The following is a 24,698-nucleotide window of genomic DNA, read 5'->3' as shown; positions in this document are numbered from 1 at the left end:
AATAGGTGCCAAATGGCTCATATAAACAGCCCACATTCAGTGATGACACCCAAGAGTCACCTGCTCTATGTAAGCATTATTCAAGAAATAAAAAGCCTTTATATGAGGAAACAAAGCCACCATGTTTTGTTTCAAAACAAGACTGATGCTGTTAGCTACCTGCTAACGTGCTAATAATGAAAAACCACGCTGTACTGGAGAAGAGTCAATGGAGACGATGACACTGCTGATGTTAAACTGGTATAATGTTTATTGCAATCTCAGTTTAGCGTGTTAGCATGATGACATTTGCCTGTTGGCATCAAATCCAGGGCTGAAAGTGATGTAAGTAATTTTGTTTAACCAAAGTATGTTTTGGATGAATTAAAAGTTTTGGGAGGAAAATTCAAGGCAATCTGCCTGATAGCTGTCAAGACACTTAACGCAAAACCACATGAACATTTCCAGTCATAATCTACACTTAATATCCCTTTAAACAACAGGCTACACTTGATAAACTTACCACTCTGGTTTACTCAGTCAGAAAACATGATCATCCAGAAGTGCTATAGGCCACAAATGATGTAACCCCTAACCCTAGTGTCCTCTCATTAATTTTGATTAATTCTTTTTGTTACTCAGAAACATCTTTTAAGCATATATGCAAAAGTCATGGAGGAATCAATCATCATTCCAAGGAACACTGTAACACAGTTGTCGCCAGTGATGAAAATTTGGGAACTCTACACACTCTCTGTGTGCTGAGGTGGAGGATCTTCCATATGATCCTGAGCTGCCACGTGGACTTCAAGGACCTCTGCGTTACCGATCCTCTCTGCAAAAGAAAGATAGATTCAGACTCAAACAGTACAAAGCCAGTCATCACTGTACCAAACATTTTCCACTGGTTAATCTGTTCCAGGTTCTATAGAATAAGCAGACAATGAAAATTGTTACGTAAGCTTTCAGAAGTGCAGTCATGGGTTCAGTACTGGCTAGCACTGTCTGTCGCCTGTTGTGAGCTCTTTTCAGCCGCCTGCTTTCTCTATGCTGTAAACAACCTTTGTTGGCTGTGATTAGCTGCATCTCCCGAAGAACATTATCACAGGATGCACTGACAAAAACGTTTATATCTTTTATTGTACAATTTCATTCAATCTAGTTATCTTCCTCCTCTCCCTACAACAGTTGCCTTTATAAACCTATATTTTTTCAAATTGTTGTTTTTTTCACTGATACATTCGCACTGAAAAGAAATACTATGTGGCACAATAGTGATGAGGCTGATATTTTCGATATAGCGAAGGTATCAACCGCCACTCATGGTAAACAAACTATACAGGCACTGTAACAAAGGTGTCTGCTGCTATATATGTAATATGGCCATACCCAGTCTGCTCTGATTGGTCAGCTCACACACGCCTGGCCCAGCACCACTAACAGAGCAGCCGTACTAAATTAATTCTCACGTGCCAAACTAGCTGCTAGGCATTACTTAAGCTGATGTGTGAAACGGCATCGTGGTGTGATGTCACAAAGTCACGCAGTTAAAGGCTGGACTACTGACGAGGCGTTTCAGGAGTAATGTTTTCTGATGGCAGGTTAACAACGGGGGGTGGCATCCTCCCTCCAACCGCCTACAAGCCTTTGTGAATAAGAACATTTCAAAGACACTCTGACCATGAAGGAATAACTGAGAGAAATTCAAAAAGAACATTTCAAAACAGGAGATGGCAGAGGGGGTTTCAATGGGATCCAGGAACACCTGCTGTGCCATCAAACAGGCTGCTGCCAAATTAAAAGAGACTCGGGTCCTATAGACTTTATTGTAGAAGGGAAAGAACACACAGTTACTCTGATGGCGTTTCAAGATGAAAGATGAAAGTTGCTTCAGCCAGCGAGAGGAAGCAAATGTTCAAACACCATGCTAAAAACACACCAAGAATGAGAGGAGTGGCACATGTAGTTACCTGGCTTGTCCACATTGAAAGCTCGGTTCACTCTGTGTGAGCTATGGAGGTAAACAAAGAACAGTTTATAAGTTTGACAGATTTTTAGAAAGGGAGAACAAGATGAAAAGCAAACTCCCAACCTTGTTCTCTGTGGTTTCCTCCATGACTGGTCGAATGACGGACTATATACGGGCGGAGAAGCACCGGGATGAAGAGCCTGGAGGTGCTGATGATGGCCTGATGGGTCAACACCATCAAGGGCCTGTTTGATCATTCCCATCACCAAGTCTTTCTCTGAGGGGAGCACCGCATCAATACCGAGACAGATATGAAGATAATGATTATTTTCATCGACAGTGCAGCAACAGAGTGACATGCTCTGTCGCTGTACGAATCCAATAACGGTATTAATAGATGCAATTAAAAAGCAATTTAAAAAGTAATTAAATGAAATAAAATGTTTTCAAATGTATTAAAATGTCAGTTAATTCAGGTACTTTTTTCAGTGGAACCTCTAGAAAGAGCATCCAAATGCTCCAGTATGTGCAGAACAGTGCTGCTAGGATCCTGATGAGAGTGCAAACACATCACACCTATCCTCTGCTCACTTCACTGGCTTCCCACCTACGCCAGGATTGACTACAAGTGAGTCCATGGCAACGCCCCCTTCTATCTCGAGGAAATGTGAACCCCACAAACCTCATCTCGATCCCTCTGCTCCACTAACTCACACCGTTTCCATGCCCCCAGGACAAAGTTATTACTTATTACTTAAGTTATTATTACTCTGTCAGTTGTATTCAAAAAGGCATCACTGCATTAACTGATCGTGGTTTACGTCTCAGAAAGCTCAGAAATTAAATGTTAGTCAATTCTTAGTCTATCCTCTTGTGTCTACCTCCTGCTCACCTGTGTTCCCAGTGCCCACTTTCCCTCCTGTGTTCCTCTGCAGCCTGATTTCAATGCTGTAATTTGATCACATTTCAATACAACAATTTTTCATGTGTACATTGGCTTCAAATTACCCAACAGTTTTGTTTTGGCTCGCATTGTTTTTGAACATGCAGCAGTAGTGCCCTCTTGGAGATAAAAACATAATAAAGTGGCTTATAGAGTGACTCAGGTTGCAGTAAAACATTACTAATTGTATACCACTGGAGATGTAATGCAGAGCATTATTGGGCATTCTTTAAGTTGAACAAAATAATGCCATGCCATTGAGGTGACCCTACATGCTAGAAAGTACTTTGGAATGGTTTCACCGTGAATGCATGATGCCGCAGGTGTCCTACTCTATGCGGCTGGTACCCTTCTTATTTGTATTAACACCTCACCCCTCATGCAGCCACCACTAGGGCAGGTACATGCCAGTCAAGCTGCATGAAAATCAGGATGTTCCCTTCACAAGTGCTGCCTTTTGCTTTTGGGGGATTTATCTGACAACCCTGAGGTTACAAACATGCTTCTCTAGCCACCTCCACATATGTTAGTCTCATATTCTCCTTGTTTACCACAAGGACGCCCCAAGACATAGGTGTTATCGATGCAGCCTCCATGTCAAACCTGCTGGGACAGCCTCAGCTCTTCCTGACAGAGCATTATTGAACGTTCTCAGTATCAAGCTCTCTCAGTAAATCTCAGTAATCTGGTCCTTACTGAAGAGAAAATACATGGCAGTGTCCTCACATGGGGGTAGCAGAGTGCAGCATCAAGCTGGGTTCAGCTGCCCCTCTCTCTTGTGTGAGGCATGTCAAGGATGGAGTGACCTCAGCTGCTTTTCCATTACTCCGTCCTCATTTGACAGTCAAAAACTCAAGGTTGGTGTTGGGGTGTCAAGGCGGTTCAACGTTCCTCGTAACACTTTGGGTGCGCACTGGGCCGTCCAAAACAATATGTTGTGATGAATTTGTTGTGATTGTTGAAGTGATTGGGAGCCTCTGCATCATCAGAGCTCTTCTTGTTTTTTGTGTGATTATAACAATATGCACTATAACAAATTGGTATGCAGTGCCTTAAATGTTTTTTTCAGGATCTATAAAGGACTGTGTTACTCTCCTGTGATAGTGATGTCTGCTGTCTTTGTGCACAAAGTGAAATTTCTCATCTATGAAAATTTCAATTTCACCTCTTTGGCCTGTGAGCAGAAGCCACTGCTGGACTGTGGACAGGGAGTCTGTCTGCAGGATCTGACAAAGTAGTTCCAGCACCTGTCAAGAGAGCAGCGAGACCAGCACAACATTAGTGTGCAAGCCACAAATGTTTGTGTCCAAGTTATATTTGCATTTTTCATAACCTCCTGGTGACAGAGCTGAGATGGGAGCTTTTTTTTTTTCCAGCAACAAAGTGAATGCAGCGTAACCTTGGGCAAAAGCTGTGAGCTCCAGAGAACTTTGATATATATATATATATATATATATATATATATATATATATATATATATATATATATATTATATATATATATTATTTTTTTTATTTTTTTTATTTTTAAGAAAGCTGCTTTTAATCTGCAGCTAAATCCTTCATCTCTGTAAAAAAAATTTGTTACACAGCTTTGCTTCATTTGAGGCCCAAACGTTTTACAATGACGCAGTGGGTGGAAAGCTAGACATCAGTGGATGAAGTATTTCACCATGAGCTCTTGATCATGGAAGAGCTGAGGGTACACCAGGCCCTGGGAATGAGATCTGCGTTGGTAAGACTTGGCGGGTGGAGGAATGATTCTCCCGGTTTCAGCTGAATATTGAGTCTTTCGGCGCACAAATTCTTCCTCTGGTTGCTCCTAGAAAACAAGACCATGTTGTTCAATACAGAACCACTGTTGAATGTGTCGAATGTTTACCGTTTCCAACGCCATAATTTAGCATGTCGGCGCTTTGCCGATCAGCATCTAGAGCAGCCAGTGTCACATTAACAATTAAAAAAATAGCAGTTGTAGCTAAACATAGCATCTGATGACTTATGGGTGAATTTACCAAAATAATTTGGCACATGCGAGAAGAGGGAGTATGTTTTAAAATATTTTTTTTTTAAAAAACCCTTAAAATGGCTCTTTGGTGTAATGTCTGGAAGCTACAAGTGCCCATTGTTTTGTGGACCACAACTTTGGGTAAACGTATCCTTTAACATATCAAACACTTTTTAAGGTGATAACATATTGGCTGCCGAATGCTCCGCTGTGCCCAGTCCCAATCTCCCCTTTGGCGCTGGGCAGTTTTTTAGCCAGGATGTCAATGCGGTTTGTCTGCTTGTTGGTCCACCACTCTGGTCAGCATGCTTCTCTAGCCACCTCTGCAGACGTTAGTCTCATATTCTCCTAGTTTGCCACAAGGACGCCCCGAGACATAGAAGTTATTGATGCAGTGTTGTGTCAAACCTGATGGGACAGCCTCAGTTCTTCCTGACAGAGCATTATTGCACTTTCTCAGTATCTCTCTCAGTATATCTCAGTGATTTGGTCCATACTGAAGAGAGAATAAAGGGCAGCATCCTCACAGAGGGGTAGCAGAGTGCAGCATCGAGCTGAGTTCAGCTGCCCCTCTCTCTTGTGTGAGGCATGTCAAGGATGGAGTGACCTCAGCTGCAGGGTCTCAAGGTGGTTCAACGTGCCTCGTAACACTTTGCATGCACTGGGCTGCGCAAAGCAATATGTTGTGATGAATTTCTTGTGATTGTTTAAGTGATTGGGAGCCTCTGTATCATCAGTGCTCTGAGAGCTCTTCATACACAGCTCCCAAAAAGCTCTGAGAGTGTGCATTAGCTAACTGCTAGTAATTAGCCGGTGTTTCTAAAACGTAATTTTCTAGAGCATATTGTTACAGTAGTTTGTTTCATCGTCTCCTTCACTGTTTTTGTGCAACAGATTAATTTTGAAATGTGCCTTTTGATAACATAAGGTAACATAAGTTTTCCAAATGTGGAGTAGATTTTAACCAGGTTAGCTAAAGAAGATGCATGTAGTGTTTCCATTCACTACTGTCGTGCAGAAAGGTGAACTTGGTTTGAGTCCTTATCTCAGCAATTTCCTTCGGGATTAATAAAGTCCTTATCTTATCTTATCTTAACATGCAGTGACTTTTGCAGATTTCTTTTGTCTGACGCCGTTTTTCATCTGATGACAGCGTGCTGTGGTGATGTTGTATTTTTGTGGGCTATCAGGAAGTTAGCGTCACATTGGCTCCTTTGACAAATGTTATGTATACACAAGTTATATCATGGTAAAGCGCAAGTAGTAGTTTGTTGTTCTTGGTTAGTATTCTTTGTTTGAACCCTGAAGGGTTTGCGTATGGGTGGGCCATAGTGGGTGGCAGTAATTACAGTCATGTCGTACCTCTTTTTTCTCCGTCTGTGCCTGTGAAGCCGAACTGACTTTTGCAGCGAGTTCTTTCAGTTCATCCCTCCAGGCTTCTGAAAACAGTGCTGCGAAATAATGAGCAAAAATTTACATAAGCTCAGCGGGATTCTTTGAAGCCCTCTTTAGCGGTGTAATGAGAAAATTACAGCCGCTGTGTGTGTGTGTGTGTGTATGAGTGTAAACAAACCTGATTTGCTTTTATTACTTCTGACTCCAAAAAGACCCTCCGACAGTGGTGAAGCGAAGGACGGATTGGCCGCTCTCCTGAGGATGTGGCTCTTCAGAAGCGGGTGAGGGTATAATGATGAGGTGACACACCAGTCATCCCTCACCATGCACACAGGACGACCGTTGAGTCCTGGGGAGGTTAAAAAGAGAGAGAGGCACCCACAGAAACAGATAGACAAAGAGAGAGAGAGAGAAAGAGGAGGGCTGAAATGCCTCAGAGGTGTGGGGCAACCAGTAAGATTCCTGCTGATACCAAAGACCCACGTCTTGAGAAACCTCTAGGGCATAAACCAATGAATACTAGCGATAACTTCCTCTCTGCAAATAATGTCGGCCCGTCTGACATGTACCATATTTCTATTCCAGGTGCCTGTAGAGCTACACTCATAAAAGTTTCATTTACACAGCAGGGGACCTGTGAAGAACTCATCTCAGGATCGGATGCTTCCACAGCAATGTCGGAATAAGGAGCTGTTGGTTTTAAAGCAAAGTTGTGCAATCATTTGAAGCTAAATCGATGCATTAGACATAATTTGGCTCCGACAAGTGATTAAATGGACTGTGGTTCTTCAGTGTGAGTGAAGGTGTTAAAGGAATTTAGTTTTCAGAGTATGTTGCAGTTGATAACAGTTTTTCTGGTTACAGTATTTGACAGTGGCAAAGGAAAAAAATAATTGTGGAAAATGGAGCAAGACCTAAACACATAATCTCCTGAAAGGATAAGTTCATCCAACAGTGGAAGGAAAAAGTCATTTTCAACTCACCTTGCCCAAAAGATGTTTTAAAGTATTGAAAAAAAAATACTTAAAATGGCTCTCTGGTGCCCATTGTTTTGTGGACCACAACTTTGGGTGAACGTATCCTTTAACACATCAAATACACTTTGTAAGGTGATAACATATTGGCTGCCAAATGCTCAGCTGTGCCCAGGCCCAATCTCCCCTTTGGTTCTGCACAGGTAGGGGGTTTATCATAGTTTTTTTAGCCAGGATGTCAATGCGGTCTGTCTGTTTGTTGGACCACCACTCTGGTCACAGCAATGGATTGCCAGGACGATTTGTACTGACATTCACGGTCCCCAGATGGTGGATTCCAGCATTTGGTGATGCCCAACATTTTTTCTCTAGCTCTACCAATTTTAAAATGTTTTTTAATGGTGCCCAGAAGCTGAATCCTACAAAGTTTGGTTATCCACTGATTCTTTCCTCTTAAGCACCACCAGGGAATTATCCCAATGTTTACTTTAATGCATTGGCAGCAAATGTTGTACAGTCATACGCGTTTGATGTTGTGTCCTAGCAATTTTGGTAAATCCCCTGACTTTGACAGGTTGATGTCTTTGGTTGTCCATGTTGTACCTTCACAGTCCCTTGACAGACTGTGAGATTTGATGCAAACATCTGGTCTCCAGGAGATTAATTGTAAAACATTTGATCCCCTGATTTTTCCAATTTGACGTTGACGTTTGACAAGTGAACAAAGCAGCAAAAGGAGGCTTGTGACAATGATTTGACAATGGTTACCTTCTGGTTACTATTTCAAACTCGACCCCCAACTAACAATGTTTAGCGTTGCTTCAAAGGAAGGCAGATGGAAAAATTATACACATGGAAACCCACTTCAGAAAAAGGGACAAGAATTAGCTCAGGTGTTATGTTTCCTTCACTGCTGTTAGGAGCTGGAGCAGATGAATACCCCTGACGTTATATGTGCTAAACATTAGCATGTTAGCATTGTCATTGTAAGCATTTGGCTCAAAGCAGCGGTGTGCCAAAGTTTAACACATCTCAAATATCCAAACTATCTTGCAAATAAGTACTGAAAACTATTTTGACTGGCTGGGAACCAATAATATGTCTACCTCATGTATTCATTGTGCTCCCTAAGTATTGCAGTCAGTTACATTAAATAAATACATTTTCAAAACACCTTCTTACATCTGTACTAAAAAAAAATAAATGAGAAAAACACATCAATTTGCTGCAACTGACAGAAGCGTATGGCAGGGCTTTATTTATTTTTCAAATCAACCCCGCTCACCTTGAATGTGCCTCACCCTGTTCGGATGAGGGTTGTGTCGGGAGAAGAACGAGGGGTGACTCAAGGCGCCAAACCGCGGACTGCTTGTCATCAGCTTCTTGGCAAATTCGGCGGTGAATGGCACCTGAGGGGTCTGACTGTGGCTCCTCGCTCCTGTTGTCGCCCGGGAGTGTGGAGTCCGTGCTATCGACATTTCTTGGAATCGGAGCTGGAGGTTTGATTTAAATCTGAGGGAATTTAAAAAAAAGCTTTTAAACCTCTGAAGTCCCTTTCTGATGTGACTAGAATATAAATATTTTGATCCCACACCTGCGTACAGACACTTGAAAGCTAAAATCCAACAAGGAGCAGGGCAGAGACTTGATTCACTCCAGGGGAGTCCGCCACCGAAACTTTCAATATGGAACAACACATTTCTGTTTCATGTTCTGCCAGAAAAATAACATTAGCGATTTAAAAACAGAACTTTGAAGATCAACTTTACCTCTGAAAAACAGGCTCTGGCTCAAAACCTTTGGTCCTCCGTGCTCTGTGTTGCCTCTGTTGCTAAGAAACCTGAACTAAACAAGAAACAAAGGCATCCGAGCACAATGAGTGATTGGAATTCTCAGACAGCTCATTCAGATGGGACATTCATATGCAAAGGGTAATAGAGTTAAACTATTATATGTTTAATCAAACAACCCGGTCATGTCCAGCCTGGTGACTCATCTCATTTAAAATTGAATTATTATTCATTCTGTTTATTCTGTAACGAAAACAAAGGGAGTTTGTTTTTTTTAGGATGTGTAGGCAGAGTAAAAAATCAGTCTTCTGATTTAAATTTCTTCCCCAAAATGAATTTACATTGAAATGGCTAACTGCATCAAGTCAGTCATCCTGGCTTGTAAAGACGTTTTCTGGTGATGTTTTTGGATTCATCAGACACTTGCTGGATTCCAGATGACTTTTCCACAGCAGTTTTCTCAAAGACTAGCGTGAGCAAGTCGTAAAAAAAGCTGTTAAGAAACTTCTGAGTACAACTATTTTGAGACCGGTAGACTCTGGTGATCGGTGTGTCTTGTCAAGAAAGATATTATTTAATTTGCAGTGTTTTTCTAAGCTGCAGCCATGGCCACACCACCAAAAATGGGGGCTATCTATGGACTGCCCGGTCACTCTAATTTACCACTTTGTTGTTTGTTTCTTCTGCTTCTGTTTACTGCTAAATAGCTAACGTTAGCATTCTACAAAGATGGAGGGTATGCTTATGGGCATACAACACTTGCCTAACATCTGGACTCACCAGTTTGTTATCATTGCAAGTAAAAAGTTGATATTTCTACCTTTTTTTTTTTTTCAAGCATGTGTCATTTGGCCAGATGACAAACATGAATGTGGGCGGCTGTAGCTCAGTGGGTCAGCTAGCAATCGGAAGGTCACTGGTTCAAATCTCAGCTCTCCTGGGCTGAGCTGAACTGCATGTTGAAGTGTCCTTGAGCAAGATACTGAACCCCAACTTGCTCCTTGCATCAATGAAGGGCCCTGCGATGAGCTGCCAACTTGTACCCTGCCCTTGCCCTGAGACAGCTGGGATTGGCTCCAGTAAAAGCCTCCGTGACCCAATAAAAAGGGATAAAGTGATTAAAGTCGATAGATGGATGGACAAACAAGAAGGGAGAAAGTGGGTCTCTTTTCATTCATGATGGAAAGTATACGGTAATTAGACGATTCTTCAGCCTTCCTTTGTGATGCATTCTCCTTCTTGATGTGTTTTGGATCGATACTCTGAATTATCATTTTAGAGTGAACATGTTGTTGTTATACTGTATATACAGTAGCTATCCCTAATTTCCAGTGTGGTTGTGAATCAGCCACATGATCATGTGATCTCGTTAAGTTGAGGAAGGACCAACAGGCTGACAGCAATACAAGGAGCCACACCACAAGCTGGACAGAAAAGTTCATAAAAGATGATAATTGCGGGGGGGGTTGCAGAATGGTCTCACATCAGAGTCCTGTTGGGTGATGGGGGGTTATTCTCTTGAGACAAAGCTCATTACCAGCAGGTGAAAGAAGTGATTGGTGAAACTGTGCATCACAGCTAACAAGTTCCTGTCTGCTGCTCAATAGGACACTCATGAGGACTGTGGACACGCTGGCATCAAGTATGTAGACAGAATTATAAAAAAGGGCCACTGTGTTATGCAGGAACACATTCTCTGCGCTTCGCCTGGTCTGCCATGCGTGATATGCATTAATAGTTTGTCGTGATTTTAGGAAGATGGCAATCAATGAATATTAATTATGCTAGAAATAATCCCTTTCCCTTCAAATGAATTAAAACCAAAGTAATGAGCCTGTTTTGCAAATGTAATTTGTGCTTTCTTTGCACTTTGATATGATACACAGGAAACATACAAATGTAACGTATTCACGGTTTGCAGAAATGTACAATGCCAACTCTTTATTCTGGCAACTGGGAAGCCTCACAACATTTATTTTGTTTATTTTGTTGCCCAAACTGTGGACGAAGTCAGTGGTGAATCACGATTCAGCTAAGGAATGCCACTTGAACAGGTCACTCTCTGAAGTAAGATAACAATATTATCCTTTAATTGGCTTACTGTGTGAGTCAGACCCATCATTTTGTCCATTTGAAGAGCATCGGTTTTTCTCAGGTCTTCTGAATTACCACTCAAAAGAGCAATTTTTTCCCCCCTCATTTACTGTGAAGGGTGGTGGATCAGCTGCCATAGTCTTTGTTCACTCAGCAGAGAAAGAGCTGATTTCAGATCAGCAGGAAATATCACCATCATTCCATTTTAATTAATTGGTAGTGCTGGTGTGCGTTTCTTGTTAATTCATCACTCCAGCTTGGTTGTGTGCTCCAATAAACGCGACCCACATCGTTCTTTCTATTTCAAAGCATACAATTATCAAATGATTACTAGAAAAGAATCACAGGAGATTACCAGCAGCAGTGCTTCTGTCCGCGTTCCACGTTTACAGACATATTTCCTGGTGGGAAGTCAGTAAGGGGTCATGCTATTGTTGCTGCAGGAGTAACTTCTACTACTTGGCTCCTCACAGCATTAATCCCCAGCGCGGTATTCCAGCTAATTGCTTTAATAACATAATCATATCATGATCACCATCTCTGTTACATAAAGAGGTTTCTTTTTTGTAAAGTTTATTAGCAATGTTGAGATATTTCAAATGTTATAAACCAGATGGTATGTTACACAAAACCTTCCAGAAAGATACAGAAACTGTTTGAAAAGGCATCCGGGGCGTCGTATCCGAAATCGATTACATGTATTACTTTGGAGGGAAACGACAAGCAACATCCTTTCACTTCAGTTACTTTTGCATCCGTTTCCTCTCCCGAACAAAGTTGTACATTTTCTAAGCCCCCTCCAGGACATGTTTTCTGAACAGTATATGTGAAAATCTGGTGAAATCATTAAATATTGTCCCACTGTTCTGAGCTCTGAAAGGCTGGATGGTAAATAACTTATCAAATCCAAAATGGAGATTCCTTTAATGCAAATGTTCTTTTATCTATCTTTACCACTCCCTCACAGCTGGCTTTTTTAACTTTTGCATTATCGTTTGCTGCGCTGTTGACTTCAACACTTCCTTTGACTAGAATTGCTCTACCTTCCATAGCTAACTTGTTTTTATTTTCTTTTATATAAATAATTTATACACCAGCTTTTTTTTTTCCCACCGATTTTGACTGCAGTTCTTTTGCCTCCCTGAGCTCCATTATTTCGACATCTGTAGTGAGTCACAGCCTCAGGAAAAGGCAGCCTGGTCTGTTTCAGTTTCAGACACCAGTTGCATGCTGAGTCATCTGTGGGGAAGAATATCAGAAAATCAATGCCTGAAACGCACTCTCAGGGACTTCTCATCGTCTGCCAGGTCACTTTAAAGTCACTGCACCCATTTTAACCTCATGTCGTGTTTTCCTCCTTTTTCCAATAACCTGTCTTGTTATTCCATCCTCTATGAATACTTTAATTTATATATTTTAACTTTTGACTCTGAAAATATCACATGAAAGTATTTTTAAAAAGGTTGAGATTTTTTTTTTCCCTAAACTGAAAATTTCAGTAGGACTTCAGAGACCTTTTGACATCTTTTGAAGCTCAGCAACAAGCATCTTCCTTTGATGTTAAAAGTTAAATTCATTCAGCAACGTAAAATGATACATGATAGCTATGGGATGGCATTGAATTCAAACAGCTTATAAAATTACTGGCCTTGCTTTATGGATTTTGTTGAGATTGATAGAACCATTCCCCCCCCTGAACTCATGTATTCAGCAACAGCTGAACAACTGCTTATCAGAGCTTACGTGCGGCTCTGTTGGACCCATCTGTCTTCACTGCTACACTCGTGTCGCCATGGCACCATGAGCCAGTGGGATTTGTCAGGTCTAGTCCCCCGAAAGGATGTGGCCCCTTGGCTTTGTTGATCCCCTGACATTTGCTCCATGAAGCTGAAATCTGACCTTTTGAGTAAATGCTCATCAACTATTGGACGGAGTTTCACGTAGTTTGTCTCGGACATTAAAGCCCCACGTTGAATGAACTGTTCAACTAGAGCCATCATCCGGTCAGATATTAAATTGTCTGATATGATAGTCGCGTTTTCCTTACTTGCACTTTGTATTTCCTGATATTTAGCAACTGAAACTAAAGATGAGGACCGTGGTACATTTAACATGTGCTGAACATCGGCATTTAGCTCAGAGGGTAGAGCAGGCGACCCATGTGCAGAGGCTTTGTCCTTGTTGCAGCAGCCCTGGGTTCAAGTCCCAGCCTGGGGGCCCTTTTCTGCATGTCACTCCCCCTCTCACTCAACCTGTTCCCTGCCACCTCTTCAGCCAAAAAAATTTACTGAATCAAGTCTAGTTGCCTACGATACAGCACCTAGATTTACAAAACTTAGTTGCTCAATCCGAGAATATCCGTCCGGTTATTAAACCATTTTTTGGCAATCTGGGCAGAACTTTGATGTAGGAACCAAAACTGTTATCTCTCCTCAGCATATACTCTGTGACTGATTGGCAAGGGGAATATGTATTTTAAGTGGCAGCAGCAGTGCAGAAGAACTCAGCAGTGACGGCTGCTGGTTAGGAGATGAATTACCACTCTGATGTGACATAAGAGGCTTTTGTCCAGATTGGACTGGAACGAGACACAGCATAAAGAAAATGATCAGTAAACATCTTCATGGTGCAGGAAAACAGACCAAATATTGTGCAAGCTCATGACCCTGGGAGGAAATTAAAAGAAACTTAATGGAGCAAAAGCGGGGTAAAGTATGAACTGGAACAAACTCAGTTGAGCTTCTCAGTTCTGTAGCGCTGTAGCAGTTATATAAAAGACTTCCGGAGAACAACTTTGAATAGAGGTGTACTTTAACAGTGACACCAATGATTGCACCTCCCTAAAACGGAACTTCTCAGCACGTCAAAATAACATGTGAATGAATCACAAAGGAGCCCAAAGCGCTAAAGATACAGGACAAGCTCCCCTGAGAGGTTTGGACTGAGGGAAATTGCAGTTTACCACTCATGTAATGACTTTTCAGATGAGACGAATAACAACCCCGCTGCCAGCATTCATACATGTGCAGTGTTAAAAAAAAAAAAAAAAAAAAAAAAAGAGGGAAAAAGGAAAGTTCCCTTACGACACATTAGACCGTTCAAAAACAAGCGAGGAAAGCATTTGTATTCCGCTCTTTCTTCTTTTTCAAAACATGTCGCCCACATTGCCCACAATGCAGCTGAGCCACAGAGTGACATCACTGGAGGCAGTTTATTAGATTACACGGAGCTTCATCTGGAGCCGCAAAAGCTTATTTTTTCACATATGTAGTTGTACTCTAAAATACCTGTAAATACAATCTATTATGTAAAATGAGTGGCGTTAACCTTTAAAGTACAACAAATAAGTATTCATTATGCAGAATAGCTTTTTTGGAACATATGTATTATATAATCGGATTACAATTACTTATGTATTCCTCTAAGAACAGCTTATTTATTCAGTTATGGAAATAAATAAATATGAGTTATCACCTCGTAAATTATGTAAATATTACAAATGAGTTTGATAATGTCTTTATGTTTAATGTTTATTGAACTATTGACTTGTTTATGTCAATGTATCATATAATTTATTTATTCATGTAATTATTTACTTAATATTGACTAAAATGTTTTTCCATAGAGGAGCAGAATACAAAAAAAAAAAAAGTACAAGCGCTTCAAAATTGCACCTAAGTGCAGCACATATGTAAAAATACTTAGTTACTTTCCCCTACTAAGTAAAACATCATTGTGTCCCGCTGTGTCCACTGTAAATAGATGTGCATCCTAACATCTACTGACCATGCAGGAAAAACATACTCATACATCACAAAGGAGATTGTCACCAGCAGACCCGTCATTGGTGTTCACCAGCTCAGCAGACACACACACACACACACACACACACACACACACACGCACAGATCAGCAGCTGCAGCAGGCAGCAGCATGTCCTGCTGGCTGAAGGAAGCAGCGCAGCGCGGAGACGCACCTGTGGGTTCAAGTGAAGATTTCATCTCTGTCACTTCATCGTTTTTCCCACTTCTGACTTCTTGCCATTGGTTTGTAGGATGGCAACAGCAACAGCAGCAGCAGCGGCGGCGGCGGCGGCAGCGGCAGCCTCGACAGATTCAGGACACAGAAGCAACAAGATCACCCCGGAGGTGCTGCAGGAGATGCTCCAGTACTACAACCTGAGCCGGCAGGAGTTCATCAGCACCTACAACATCCAGCCGCTCGTCTACATCCCCGAGCTGCCCTACAGCGCCAAGACCACCTTCGTCATTATGTACATGGTGATCTTCGCCATGGCCCTGGCCGGGAATAGTTTGGTCATCTACATAGTCGTGAAGAAGCGGGCGTTCCAGACGGCGACGGACATTTTCATCTGCTCCCTGGCGGTCAGCGACCTTCTCATTACTTTCTTCTGCATCCCCTTCACCCTGCTGCAGAACATCTCCTCTGAGTGGTTCGGAGGTGAGCTCGAAAACCTTCCCAGAACTTTTAAGATGTTTTTTTTAAGAGCCAATTTTGAAAATTGAGGTAATATTTCGATCCAAGATGTTCTAATCTGTAAGCATATGTCCAATTTAAGCCAAAGTGAACAACTTTACTCGTATTTGCACTTGGGAGGGCTTTAAAATCAGAAAACGCAAACACGTAGGCGACCCGTTGAATGAGGACGCACAGTCTTGTTTGCACTTCTTATTTACCCGTTGAATGAGGACGCATAGTCTTGTTTGCACTTCTTATTTACCTGTTGAACGAGGACGCACAGTCGTATGCGTCCTCATTCATCAGGTAGCCTATATGTTTGCATTTTCTTATTTTAAAGTTGTCCCAAGTGCAGACAAGGGTTATAAATGCACCATTTTAAAATGTGCACCATGAAATCACAAGGGAAATATCTATAATGACTGTTTATGTAGTCCTAAACAAACTTAATAAATGGCACATCTTTGTGTTCATGACTAACCAAATGAATATACTGATCTTAGAGGACAACACAATTTCTTTGTTTACATGTGGCGGACCCTGCCACCTTTCTAGCTTCAAAACAGTGTCCTGGGGACCCTGTAGCTTGTTTATTCAGATATGGAAAAAATAAACATTTTGTTGTATTTTATTACCTCATTAATATATATGCACTTTCTAGCTTTTGTTTAAGCCAGCAGAAACCAAGAAACTGGAAATATAACGTACAGTCATGCAACTGTAACCTATTGCACTGCATTGCAGGGCTGTTCTGATAATGTGATGGAAACCAGACTATATACTATACGCTTCTACAAAGCACCAGAAAGGAATTTTGATGAGATACTGTTCCATTGCCAGTATCCGTAACCGCATCCTCTGATACACACAGGGACACTGTGTAGAGATGTGCACTTCACATCACAGAACAGCTGACGTGTGTTGTATCGTAGCAATAGAAGCTCAGCTCGAAGCATGCGCTCCTATTAAAAATGCAGTCACAATTAGTTTCAGTTAGGAATATTTTTGTCGCTCGGTGTCTCCTGGGTTTCAGCTCTGTCCTTAGTTGGCTGAGAAATGTGTCATGACTGTGCTCAAGTGTTATCAGGGATGGCGGTTATGAGGTTTTTAATTAAAACTTGAGGCAGGGTTGCGGTCGTGCACTTTGCACTTTTTGTATACCAGGCACATGCTCCACTTTTGGCTTCAAGAGGAAGTGTTTGAGGCAGATCAGCCAGACTCTCCTGCAAACACACCTTTAGGACCTTTAGGCATTTAGAAACAACAATGGACAGCTGTTCTTTTGTCCATACTTTTGTTTTATATTTATTTTATATTTACTATATACTGTCACATGCGTCGACAATATGAGGTTTTTGTACAAAGTGTTTGTGTCTGTTGCTCATCTGTTCTTCACATTGAGAACGTCTGCACTCTCTGTTGGGGAAATGAGATGATGTAGTTTGACGAGTGGTTTCGCGCAAAACTAAATGACAGAACCACCATGACATCACCCACAGGTTTCCACTAGTTTTCATCAAAAAGGGCGAAGAGGTGGAGCGTGGGAAGAGCCTAAGTACATCTATAAACCTTGCTCGAAGCTACCAAGCTAGCCGAGGCTAAAAAAACCATCAGTGTTCAGGCTTACAAAGATTTATCTGTTGAGTAAGTTTGACCGCCGAAATGTCCGTGCTTAGTTGAGTTAGTTGTGTTGTGTTGACTGCAGGTTTACAACTGGCATCGAAGGCGTGTGCATCTGTGTTTGTGCTCAGTTTTGTTTCTGACCAAACTCAGCAGTCACCAGACACTCAGTTTCTTTTTTGTTATCCTTTTGTGTTTTCTTTCTCCCATCTGCTCTCTGTACGTTCATCAAGAAAAGTACATTTTCCCAGTACATCTGCAGTGGATTTCGGCAACTCCACGCTCACTGCAATTGAGAGGTGAGAGTGAAGATAAATCCACTTCTCAATCTCTGAAGTTTATAAAACACTTTATGTCCTGTCCTCGACTCAGGCTGCTTAATCTTCCATAAGCTCTGGGCTCCCTGCTGTCTTCTCCAGAGCTTGCTAGCTCCAGCAACTGTCTGCTGTCGCACGATAATGCAAGACACCGGTGTCTGTGACTAGAGAATTTAGCTATGGAGACCAAAACTCCGTTCATGCCAGGCTGTAAGAATGTTAATTTCTGCTGTGAAGTTGAGCATTTTAACGTGAGGTCTCTTGGGGATTGAACTGCTTTTGGAGCCAGCCTCAACTGGCCATTCGAGAAACTCTAGTAATTTGCTACATCTTCGTGGCTTAATTATTCAGCCCCGGAGGCTGACATTTGGTCTAAGACTGTGATATGACTGAGCCAAGAGGGTTCACTGAGCTGATCTCCAGGGGGGAGACAGCTGTTCCACAGGACAGCCAACCCCCGGCCTTGTTCAGAAGACCTGAGAGACCTCGTTGAGGTATATGATATTAGTGGATCACTGATATAGTGCAGTGAGAATATTAAAATCACCAAAGAAATTGGTGAAGTGACATCGAAACTGAACCGGCAGCTTTTCCTCTGTTCCCTGTCAAACAAAAGGAGTCATGTGAACTGAAACAGACGTGCCTGACTATCTCAGCTGCTGCTCACTACCTCTTTGCGTCACCCCTCCAATTTTCCTGCAGGGGTTCTCGTTTGCAAGACGGTGCCTTTTGTGCAGACGACAGCCATAGTGACCTGCATCCTCACCATGACCTGCATCGCCATTGAGAGATACCAGGGCATTGTCTACCCACTGAAAATGAGGAGGCAATACTCGTCAAGAAGAGCATACAAGATGCTAGGTATTCTATGTCTGGAGGAGTGTCTCGTTATGCTTAAGAGTGGATGTGTTTGTTTGTGTTTTTCCACGTGCCCACACATTCACAATGGCAGCCAAATGACCTCTCTGCTTCTGTGAAATTCAATTAAAGCTAAAAAAAAAAAAAAAAAAATCAACAAAGGCTGAGCAACAATGTTTTTTCTCCAGGCTGCACGGGGCTGTGAGGTGTTTGTCTCCCCACTTGAATGGATTTAACCTTAATGTATACATGTTTCTTCTTTTGCATCCTTTCAAGTAGAGCTGGATTGACCAATCCGCTTCCTAATGAGCACATCTCGTACAGAGCATCATTGAAATTTGGCAGGGGAAAGAAGAAGAAGAGAGATTGCTCATTAGGCATTAGGGAATGAAAAGAGTACTGTACATATTATACAGGGTGCGTTTTATATGGGCTAGGTATATAGTTTTTCCTTAGTATTGCCCATAACTTTCATTTCTGCGATTAACATTTACTTTTCAGCTGTAGGAAATGTGCATGCATTTGTCACAGCTCTTTAGTAATGAAAGGTGATCAAGAGTTCTGGATTTTTCTTTTTTATCTGAAATTTGATCAATACTAGTCATATAATTAAGAGACTGTCCTAAAAACAAACTAGCATGCTGTAATGAGTCATAAGCTGTGTAGTACACCAGAAAATCTCCCTCTTTTTTCACATCATTACATCAGCAGGTGTGGTGTGTAGTTTTCCAGACCTGTGGCATTGAAAGCAAAGAAAAGAAGAGGAACCTCACGGAGACTCGTCATGATTGGCAGCCTGTTAATTACAGGAAGGATTAATTCAGTTGCAGTGCAGCTGCTTTGACTGCTGTTTTTGTTTTAGTCACCTGCAGGTTTCTCTTTTTGAACTTCCGAGGCAGCTGCTGAACATACAAAGCCGTGATGCCCGCACGCGATTTATAAAACAAGCCTTATAGACAGATTGCCTGTGTGTATAAATGTTTTATCTCTCTGTATCCCGCAGGGCTGGTATGGATCACCTCGGTGATAGTGGGTTCGCCGATGTTGTTTGTGCAACAGCTACAGGTGAGTGGTGCCCTTCACAGCGAGCCATTATCTGGCATTAGGTGTGGCCTCTTTTAGCTGTGACTGCAAAGAAAAATCACGCTTTTGCTGTACGGCTGACTATCGTAAAAAAATGATTCAGTATTGAAGAGCAATGAACTGCAGTAAAGTCAAGACTGTGAATATAAAGATATACTCGCTTTTGAAGCCAAATAAACAGAAAAAAAATAGGGGGAGCTGTGGTGGAAACTAAAGAGGTTTTGGACTACGACGTAGACTGCCGTTGAATACCAAGCATCAATGACGTGAGGGCAGAGTCCGCCTCTCTGTCGGCTTGCAACACTGACAAGTGCAGCAACTTGATCCGAGATGTTTTGGTGGAGAAAGGTCTAGAGACATGGTCAGTCCATCTCATTTTCCTGCATAGGTTAGCATAGATTAGCATGGCTCGGCAGCTGTGGCTCAGGGGCAGAGCCAGCGTCTTGTTATTGGAAGGTTACTGGTCGATTCCCCTGGTCTGCATGTTGAGGTGTCCTTGGGTAAGATACTGAACCCCAAACCACTCCTGATGTGCTGGCTGGCACCTTGCATTAATCAGGGTATGAATATATGTATAGCTCTCTTGCTTTATTTGCTGTGACATAACTGTCTATTTTGGTGTCACTGTGGTGTTCCTACACTGTTGTACATCTGGGACTCCTTGACTTTTGTTTTGCATCGCTGTTTTGTCAGACTTGGCAATTTAGTCCTTGAAATAACTTTTTTTCTAAAACAGAGAGCTAGTTTTATTCATACTGTAGTCAAATTCCTTATAATGACAATGGTAATTTATGTAGCTGAAAATCTTGCCAATAGATTTCAGAACAGTGTTGTGCACTCTGCTTGGTGCTTGGTAAAGGGATGTTGTCATTGCTGATTACTGCCTGTTGAATATCGCCTTGCATGGTCCATCTGTCTCAGTGGACCTCTGCCTCTTATACAAGACCTTTCAGTCCCAAGAGTTTAGCAAAGACAAAAGTCCACTCCACTGGCTGGTGCTGAAGCTCTCTGCCAACACACACCTGAACACGAAACATCAGGAGATCATATCGAAAGCAAAAGAAAATGATACCAAATAATTGACAAAAACAACAAAGCACAAAGTAAATTAGAAATCAGTTTGACCATGAATAGAGAGGACATAAGGGCAGAGTATCTGACCTCAGCACTAAATATTTCTATGTGGTTAAGTGTGTGTATGCTCGAACTGTGTTATCTTGAGTATATTGATCCTCTTGTGAAAAATGTAATCATTTATTCAATAGTCACCAAATCACACATATTTCAAAATGATATCAGAAGTTGCACGCCCGAACTTCCTTGTTTGTTCCTCCAGGACTTAAACCTCATCTGTCCTCCCTCCCAAGGTGAAGTACGACTTCTTGTATGATCACTACCATGTGTGCTGTCAGGAGAGTTGGCGTTCTCTGACTCACCGCCAGGTGTACACCACCTTCATCATGGTGGCTCTTTTCTTGCTCCCTCTGGCGGCCATGCTGTTCCTCTACACCCGCATTGGCATCGAGTTGTGGATCCGTAAGAGGGTGGGCGACTCATCGGTCCTCAACACCATGAACCACAGAGAGATCAATAAGATCTCAAGGTAGGTTACATAGCGGAATGACACATCACAATGTATTAATGTTTGAGCGCTCTCAGCATATAAAAATATCTAGTATATAAGAATAATCTCCTCACAGGGTAGTTTTGGCTACTTTTTTTGAATTCCAGTTGAAACTGTTGTTGGCGTTTGCAGTTGGTAAGTCAGTGAGGGATCACATCCTCCCGCTGGTGACGGGGACTAAAGAACCTGCACTTGCCTTTTAGCTGCCAATGTAGATTAATTTTAACTATATGTGACAGGGAGGGCATCATTAAACACAGTTAAAGGGATATTCCAGTGTAAGTTTAATCCATAGTCTAAAACACTGTGACACCGAGTAAGACCCCTCCTCGAGAGATCAAGTTTGCAGACCACTAATTTACATAGTTTTAGCAACCTCAGAACTGACCGCATGATAACAATACATTGCAGGATATGCCTCCACAGAGAAACCAACATCATATAGCCACAAAACTAAACTAACAATAACAAACTAAAACAACAATATTGAGACTTTTCAGGACAGCTTCCTTTTAGAAGAGACACAGAGACTAAAGAAGGGGGAGAGGACAACATTATATAGGTACTGAGTGACATCTTAAACTGGGGAAGAACAATGCTAAAAATGGTTTCAGTCCCCTCAGGTGTGCGATTGCGAGGGTGCATTGCTGTAGCTCTGTGCCTAACTTTAATGTAAGAGTGCTACCATAGTGTGACCTGTTGGGCCTTCTGTAACGAGTCAACATGCTGTGATCTGTCACCTCTCACATCACATCAGAGTTTCTTTCCTTTTTTTCCCCTTCACCTCCCGCAGGAAAAAGAAAAGAGCCGTCAAAATGATGATCACCATCGTTCTGCTATTCACCATCTGCTGGGCCCCTTTCCACACGGTCCACATGCTGTTTGAGTACTGTAAGTATTGCTGGCATCCCTGTGGTATTGAGCATAATGCGAAGTATCTCTTAACATGCCTTAAATCCAAAACACACATTTCACCTCCTACTCTCAGTGCTATGTATTCATCAAGTTTAGTTGCTGAGTAACAGAGATGCCAGTTGTAGAGAAGTTTGCCTTCTCTAGAATTTGAAACCAGATGGCACATATTTGAAAAACTCAACAGCAGCATCTCCAGATGTCATGACCTCGTGATAATCCACAGACCCTGTTGAGAGCAGTTTGTTCCCTGTAGCAACTACTTTCACTCTCCCACACCAGACACAGCACAGAGGGACAGCCTCAAGGTCCCAGTATGATTTGTTAAATGCATCAACCAAGTCTTTTTGAGGGGAAAAGGCAAAAAAAGATGGAGTCTATTTCTGAATTGAATGTTCACTGCTTATCTGGTCTTAGTGGGTTGTGCCAGTTTTCTCTAGTGATGGTTTGTTAAACAAACTGCCAGGAGCTGATACAGTGGACCCTGAGCTGTTGTTTCCCTGGTGAACAAACCAACCTCTTGGGCCGTCATAAGCTGCAGTGTCTCTGGGCTAGCTAGCGAGCCTGAGCAGATGCCTGGTCTGTCAGCGCTGTCTTGCCCAGAGACACTCTGGCAGCGGAGGATGAGTGACAGAAAGGAGCAGAGTAAGTCTGGGACAGGGCAAACCACAACTCATGAACTGCTGTACTGTACCGCAAGACTAGAACTGACAGAACCACACTGTGAGTTACCGGTTTGAGCCAAGCGTAGAGAATGGAACCAATGAAGGCAGAGTAGGCTGGGTCTTACAAGAAAACCAGAGGGTTCGATAGTAATGCATAGCAAGCATCTCGTCCGTGGTAGATGTATGCATCTGTCTGCGCAGTGATACGTACAGAAAATAGTTCTGACATGAAACTGCTCGCAAGAAGTTCTGTGGATTATCCTGAATAACCAAGTCATGATTTCTGAAAAGAGACACTTGCTGCTGAGTTTTTGAAAGTAGAGTACATCTCTACAGTCGATATCCCCGGATCTGCACAAATCAGTTTAAATGGATAAAAAGCGTTATAAGTAAGAGGGAAAATGTGTTTGATTTTGGGGTGAACTGTCCTTTTAAGTGCACATTGCTATAACTTTAAGTTTCTGTGTGTGTCTCTTGTCCAGATGACCTGGAGAACAAATATGACGGAGTCACACTTAACATGATCATCGCCATCGTTCAGGCCATTGGCTTCTTCAACAGCTTCAACAATCCCATCGTCTACGCCTTCATGAACGAGAACTTCAAGAAGAGCTGTGTCTCCACCCTCTCCAAATGCATCCGGAAACGCAACCAGCAGCGTGCTGCTGTGGTGGCGCCCAGACTGAGCGTGCAGTTCATCAAACCTCAGAGTAGAGAGGCCTTCCCTGAATCAGATGAAGGGAACAGCTCGCAGCGGAACTCTGCAGAGAAAGCCCCTGCAAGTACCTCGCATGGAGAGAGCTTGCTGGAAATAATTGGCCTGGGTGAGAAAATCTCCACCATCCAAACAGAACTCCCAGCAAACACCTCCTCCCAGGTCAAATGAGTTGGAACGGGTTCAAGGTTCAGGTGTTTATCTGTTGAATGTTATTCTCCGGTTTGCTGCCCCGACCAGCTGCAGATGTGTAGGATGCAATCATCACAGCTACGGTTCAAACTGCTTAAAAAAGTCTACCAGCATGAAGGCACCTATGTGGGGCCAGTAGTGAGAGTGTTTGTTTCATTCTGCTAAGGAGAGCAGCAGCAAGGAAGGAAGCAAAGGTCCTGAAAAGAGGCAATTTTCCTTTTAAAGTCTGGTCAAACAATAAAACAGCAGGTAGTCATGTGAAGCACAAAAATCATTTCTGTTGAATGTGTCTGAAGTCCGCAGGACATTAAACCTCTCAGCGAGTATGTCAAAAGGAGACACAATCAATGTCATCCCAAATGGGTACAAACTGTTACCAGGGGAAACTGTCTGGAAAGACGGACACTGAGGGCTATGACTTAACAGGGCCATACTTTCAGCAAAGGATGACAGAGATGACGCCTCTGCTTTCACTGCGTCGCTGAATGTGAATGTGAACATATCAACTCAGCTCATGCAAAATGACTTGGTTGCAAACCGTTATTTCGTATAGTGAGACCTCTTTTTTTTTTTTTTTTTTTTTTTACTGTGAAGTCTCTTGGACATTTTTATTGCTTTTTAAATCTTAGTTAAATGCACTTCACACAGCCCTTACGTCACTGTACAGGGGATAACACGGTTGCAGAATTAATGTTACTTAATGGTGTTGTGGACAATATTTTCGTAACGTTGATGTCTTAATGGGTCTCCAGTGTATGTTGTTATTTTGGTGTATATTTTAAGGTTGTTCTCTATTTATATGTTCAGTAATGGCAGCTTGGAATTTATTCATGGTTCTGTACAGGTTGTTGATTTTAAAGATAATTTAAAAAAGATGATCACTTGTTTAAAATGACCCATCTTTCTTCTTTCCAGTGCAGATCAGAATATATTTATATTGAATAAAATGAGCAATGACAACTTGTTTCCTTGTTTTCAGCACACGCTGGGTTAAAATCAAATTAGGCCTGGACATCATGTTTCACTTTATAATGAGAACAAAGCACTTTCTGCAGTTCTTATTTTTTTTAATCTTCAACTC

General features: G+C 42.1%; 2 protein-coding genes across 8 annotated transcripts; one reads left to right on the top strand and one right to left on the bottom strand.

Annotated features, from left to right (window-relative positions):
• Positions 1–227: 227 nt before the first annotated feature.
• On the bottom strand, positions 228–15,206 carry tbata (thymus, brain and testes associated). Of its 5 annotated transcripts, none has more exons than XM_037081713.1 (11): positions 15,129–15,206; positions 9,038–9,113; positions 8,863–8,945; positions 8,554–8,780; positions 6,473–6,643; positions 6,262–6,350; positions 4,564–4,713; positions 4,057–4,138; positions 2,072–2,225; positions 1,950–1,981; positions 228–814 (listed from the first exon to the last, which is right to left on the bottom strand). In XM_037081713.1, the coding sequence occupies exons 4-11, from the start codon at positions 8,744–8,746 to the stop codon at positions 723–725; spliced, it is 963 nt and encodes a 320-aa protein (XP_036937608.1). In that variant the 5' UTR covers positions 8,747–8,780; positions 8,863–8,945; positions 9,038–9,113; positions 15,129–15,206; the 3' UTR covers positions 228–722. The 5 variants fall into 5 exon arrangements, with proteins under 5 accessions (XP_036937608.1, XP_036937604.1, XP_036937607.1 ...); XM_037081709.1 differs by having other exon boundaries at positions 1,950–1,990; positions 15,129–15,194; XM_037081712.1 differs by lacking the exon at positions 8,863–8,945 and having other exon boundaries at positions 1,950–1,990; positions 15,129–15,197.
• On the top strand, positions 9,411–24,674 carry LOC119009952 (pyroglutamylated RF-amide peptide receptor). Of its 3 annotated transcripts, none has more exons than XM_037081708.1 (8): positions 9,411–9,606; positions 15,207–15,613; positions 17,485–17,550; positions 18,271–18,429; positions 19,430–19,491; positions 20,877–21,112; positions 21,927–22,024; positions 23,193–24,674. In XM_037081708.1, exons 2-8 carry the CDS (start codon positions 15,208–15,210, stop codon positions 23,594–23,596), a joined length of 1,431 nt encoding a protein of 476 aa, XP_036937603.1. In that variant the 5' UTR covers positions 9,411–9,606; position 15,207; the 3' UTR covers positions 23,597–24,674. The 3 variants fall into 3 exon arrangements, with proteins under 3 accessions (XP_036937603.1, XP_036937601.1, XP_036937602.1); XM_037081707.1 differs by lacking the exon at positions 9,411–9,606 and adding an exon at positions 15,037–15,130; XM_037081706.1 differs by lacking the exons at positions 9,411–9,606; positions 17,485–17,550 and adding an exon at positions 12,325–12,459 and having other exon boundaries at positions 23,193–23,596.
• Positions 24,675–24,698: the final 24 nt, after the last annotated feature.

This window comes from Acanthopagrus latus, chromosome 20 (assembly GCF_904848185.1).
Source record: "Acanthopagrus latus isolate v.2019 chromosome 20, fAcaLat1.1, whole genome shotgun sequence".
In the NCBI taxonomy this organism is placed as follows: domain Eukaryota; kingdom Metazoa; phylum Chordata; class Actinopteri; order Spariformes; family Sparidae; genus Acanthopagrus; species Acanthopagrus latus.
This window is presented reverse-complemented; position numbering and strand designations above follow the sequence as displayed.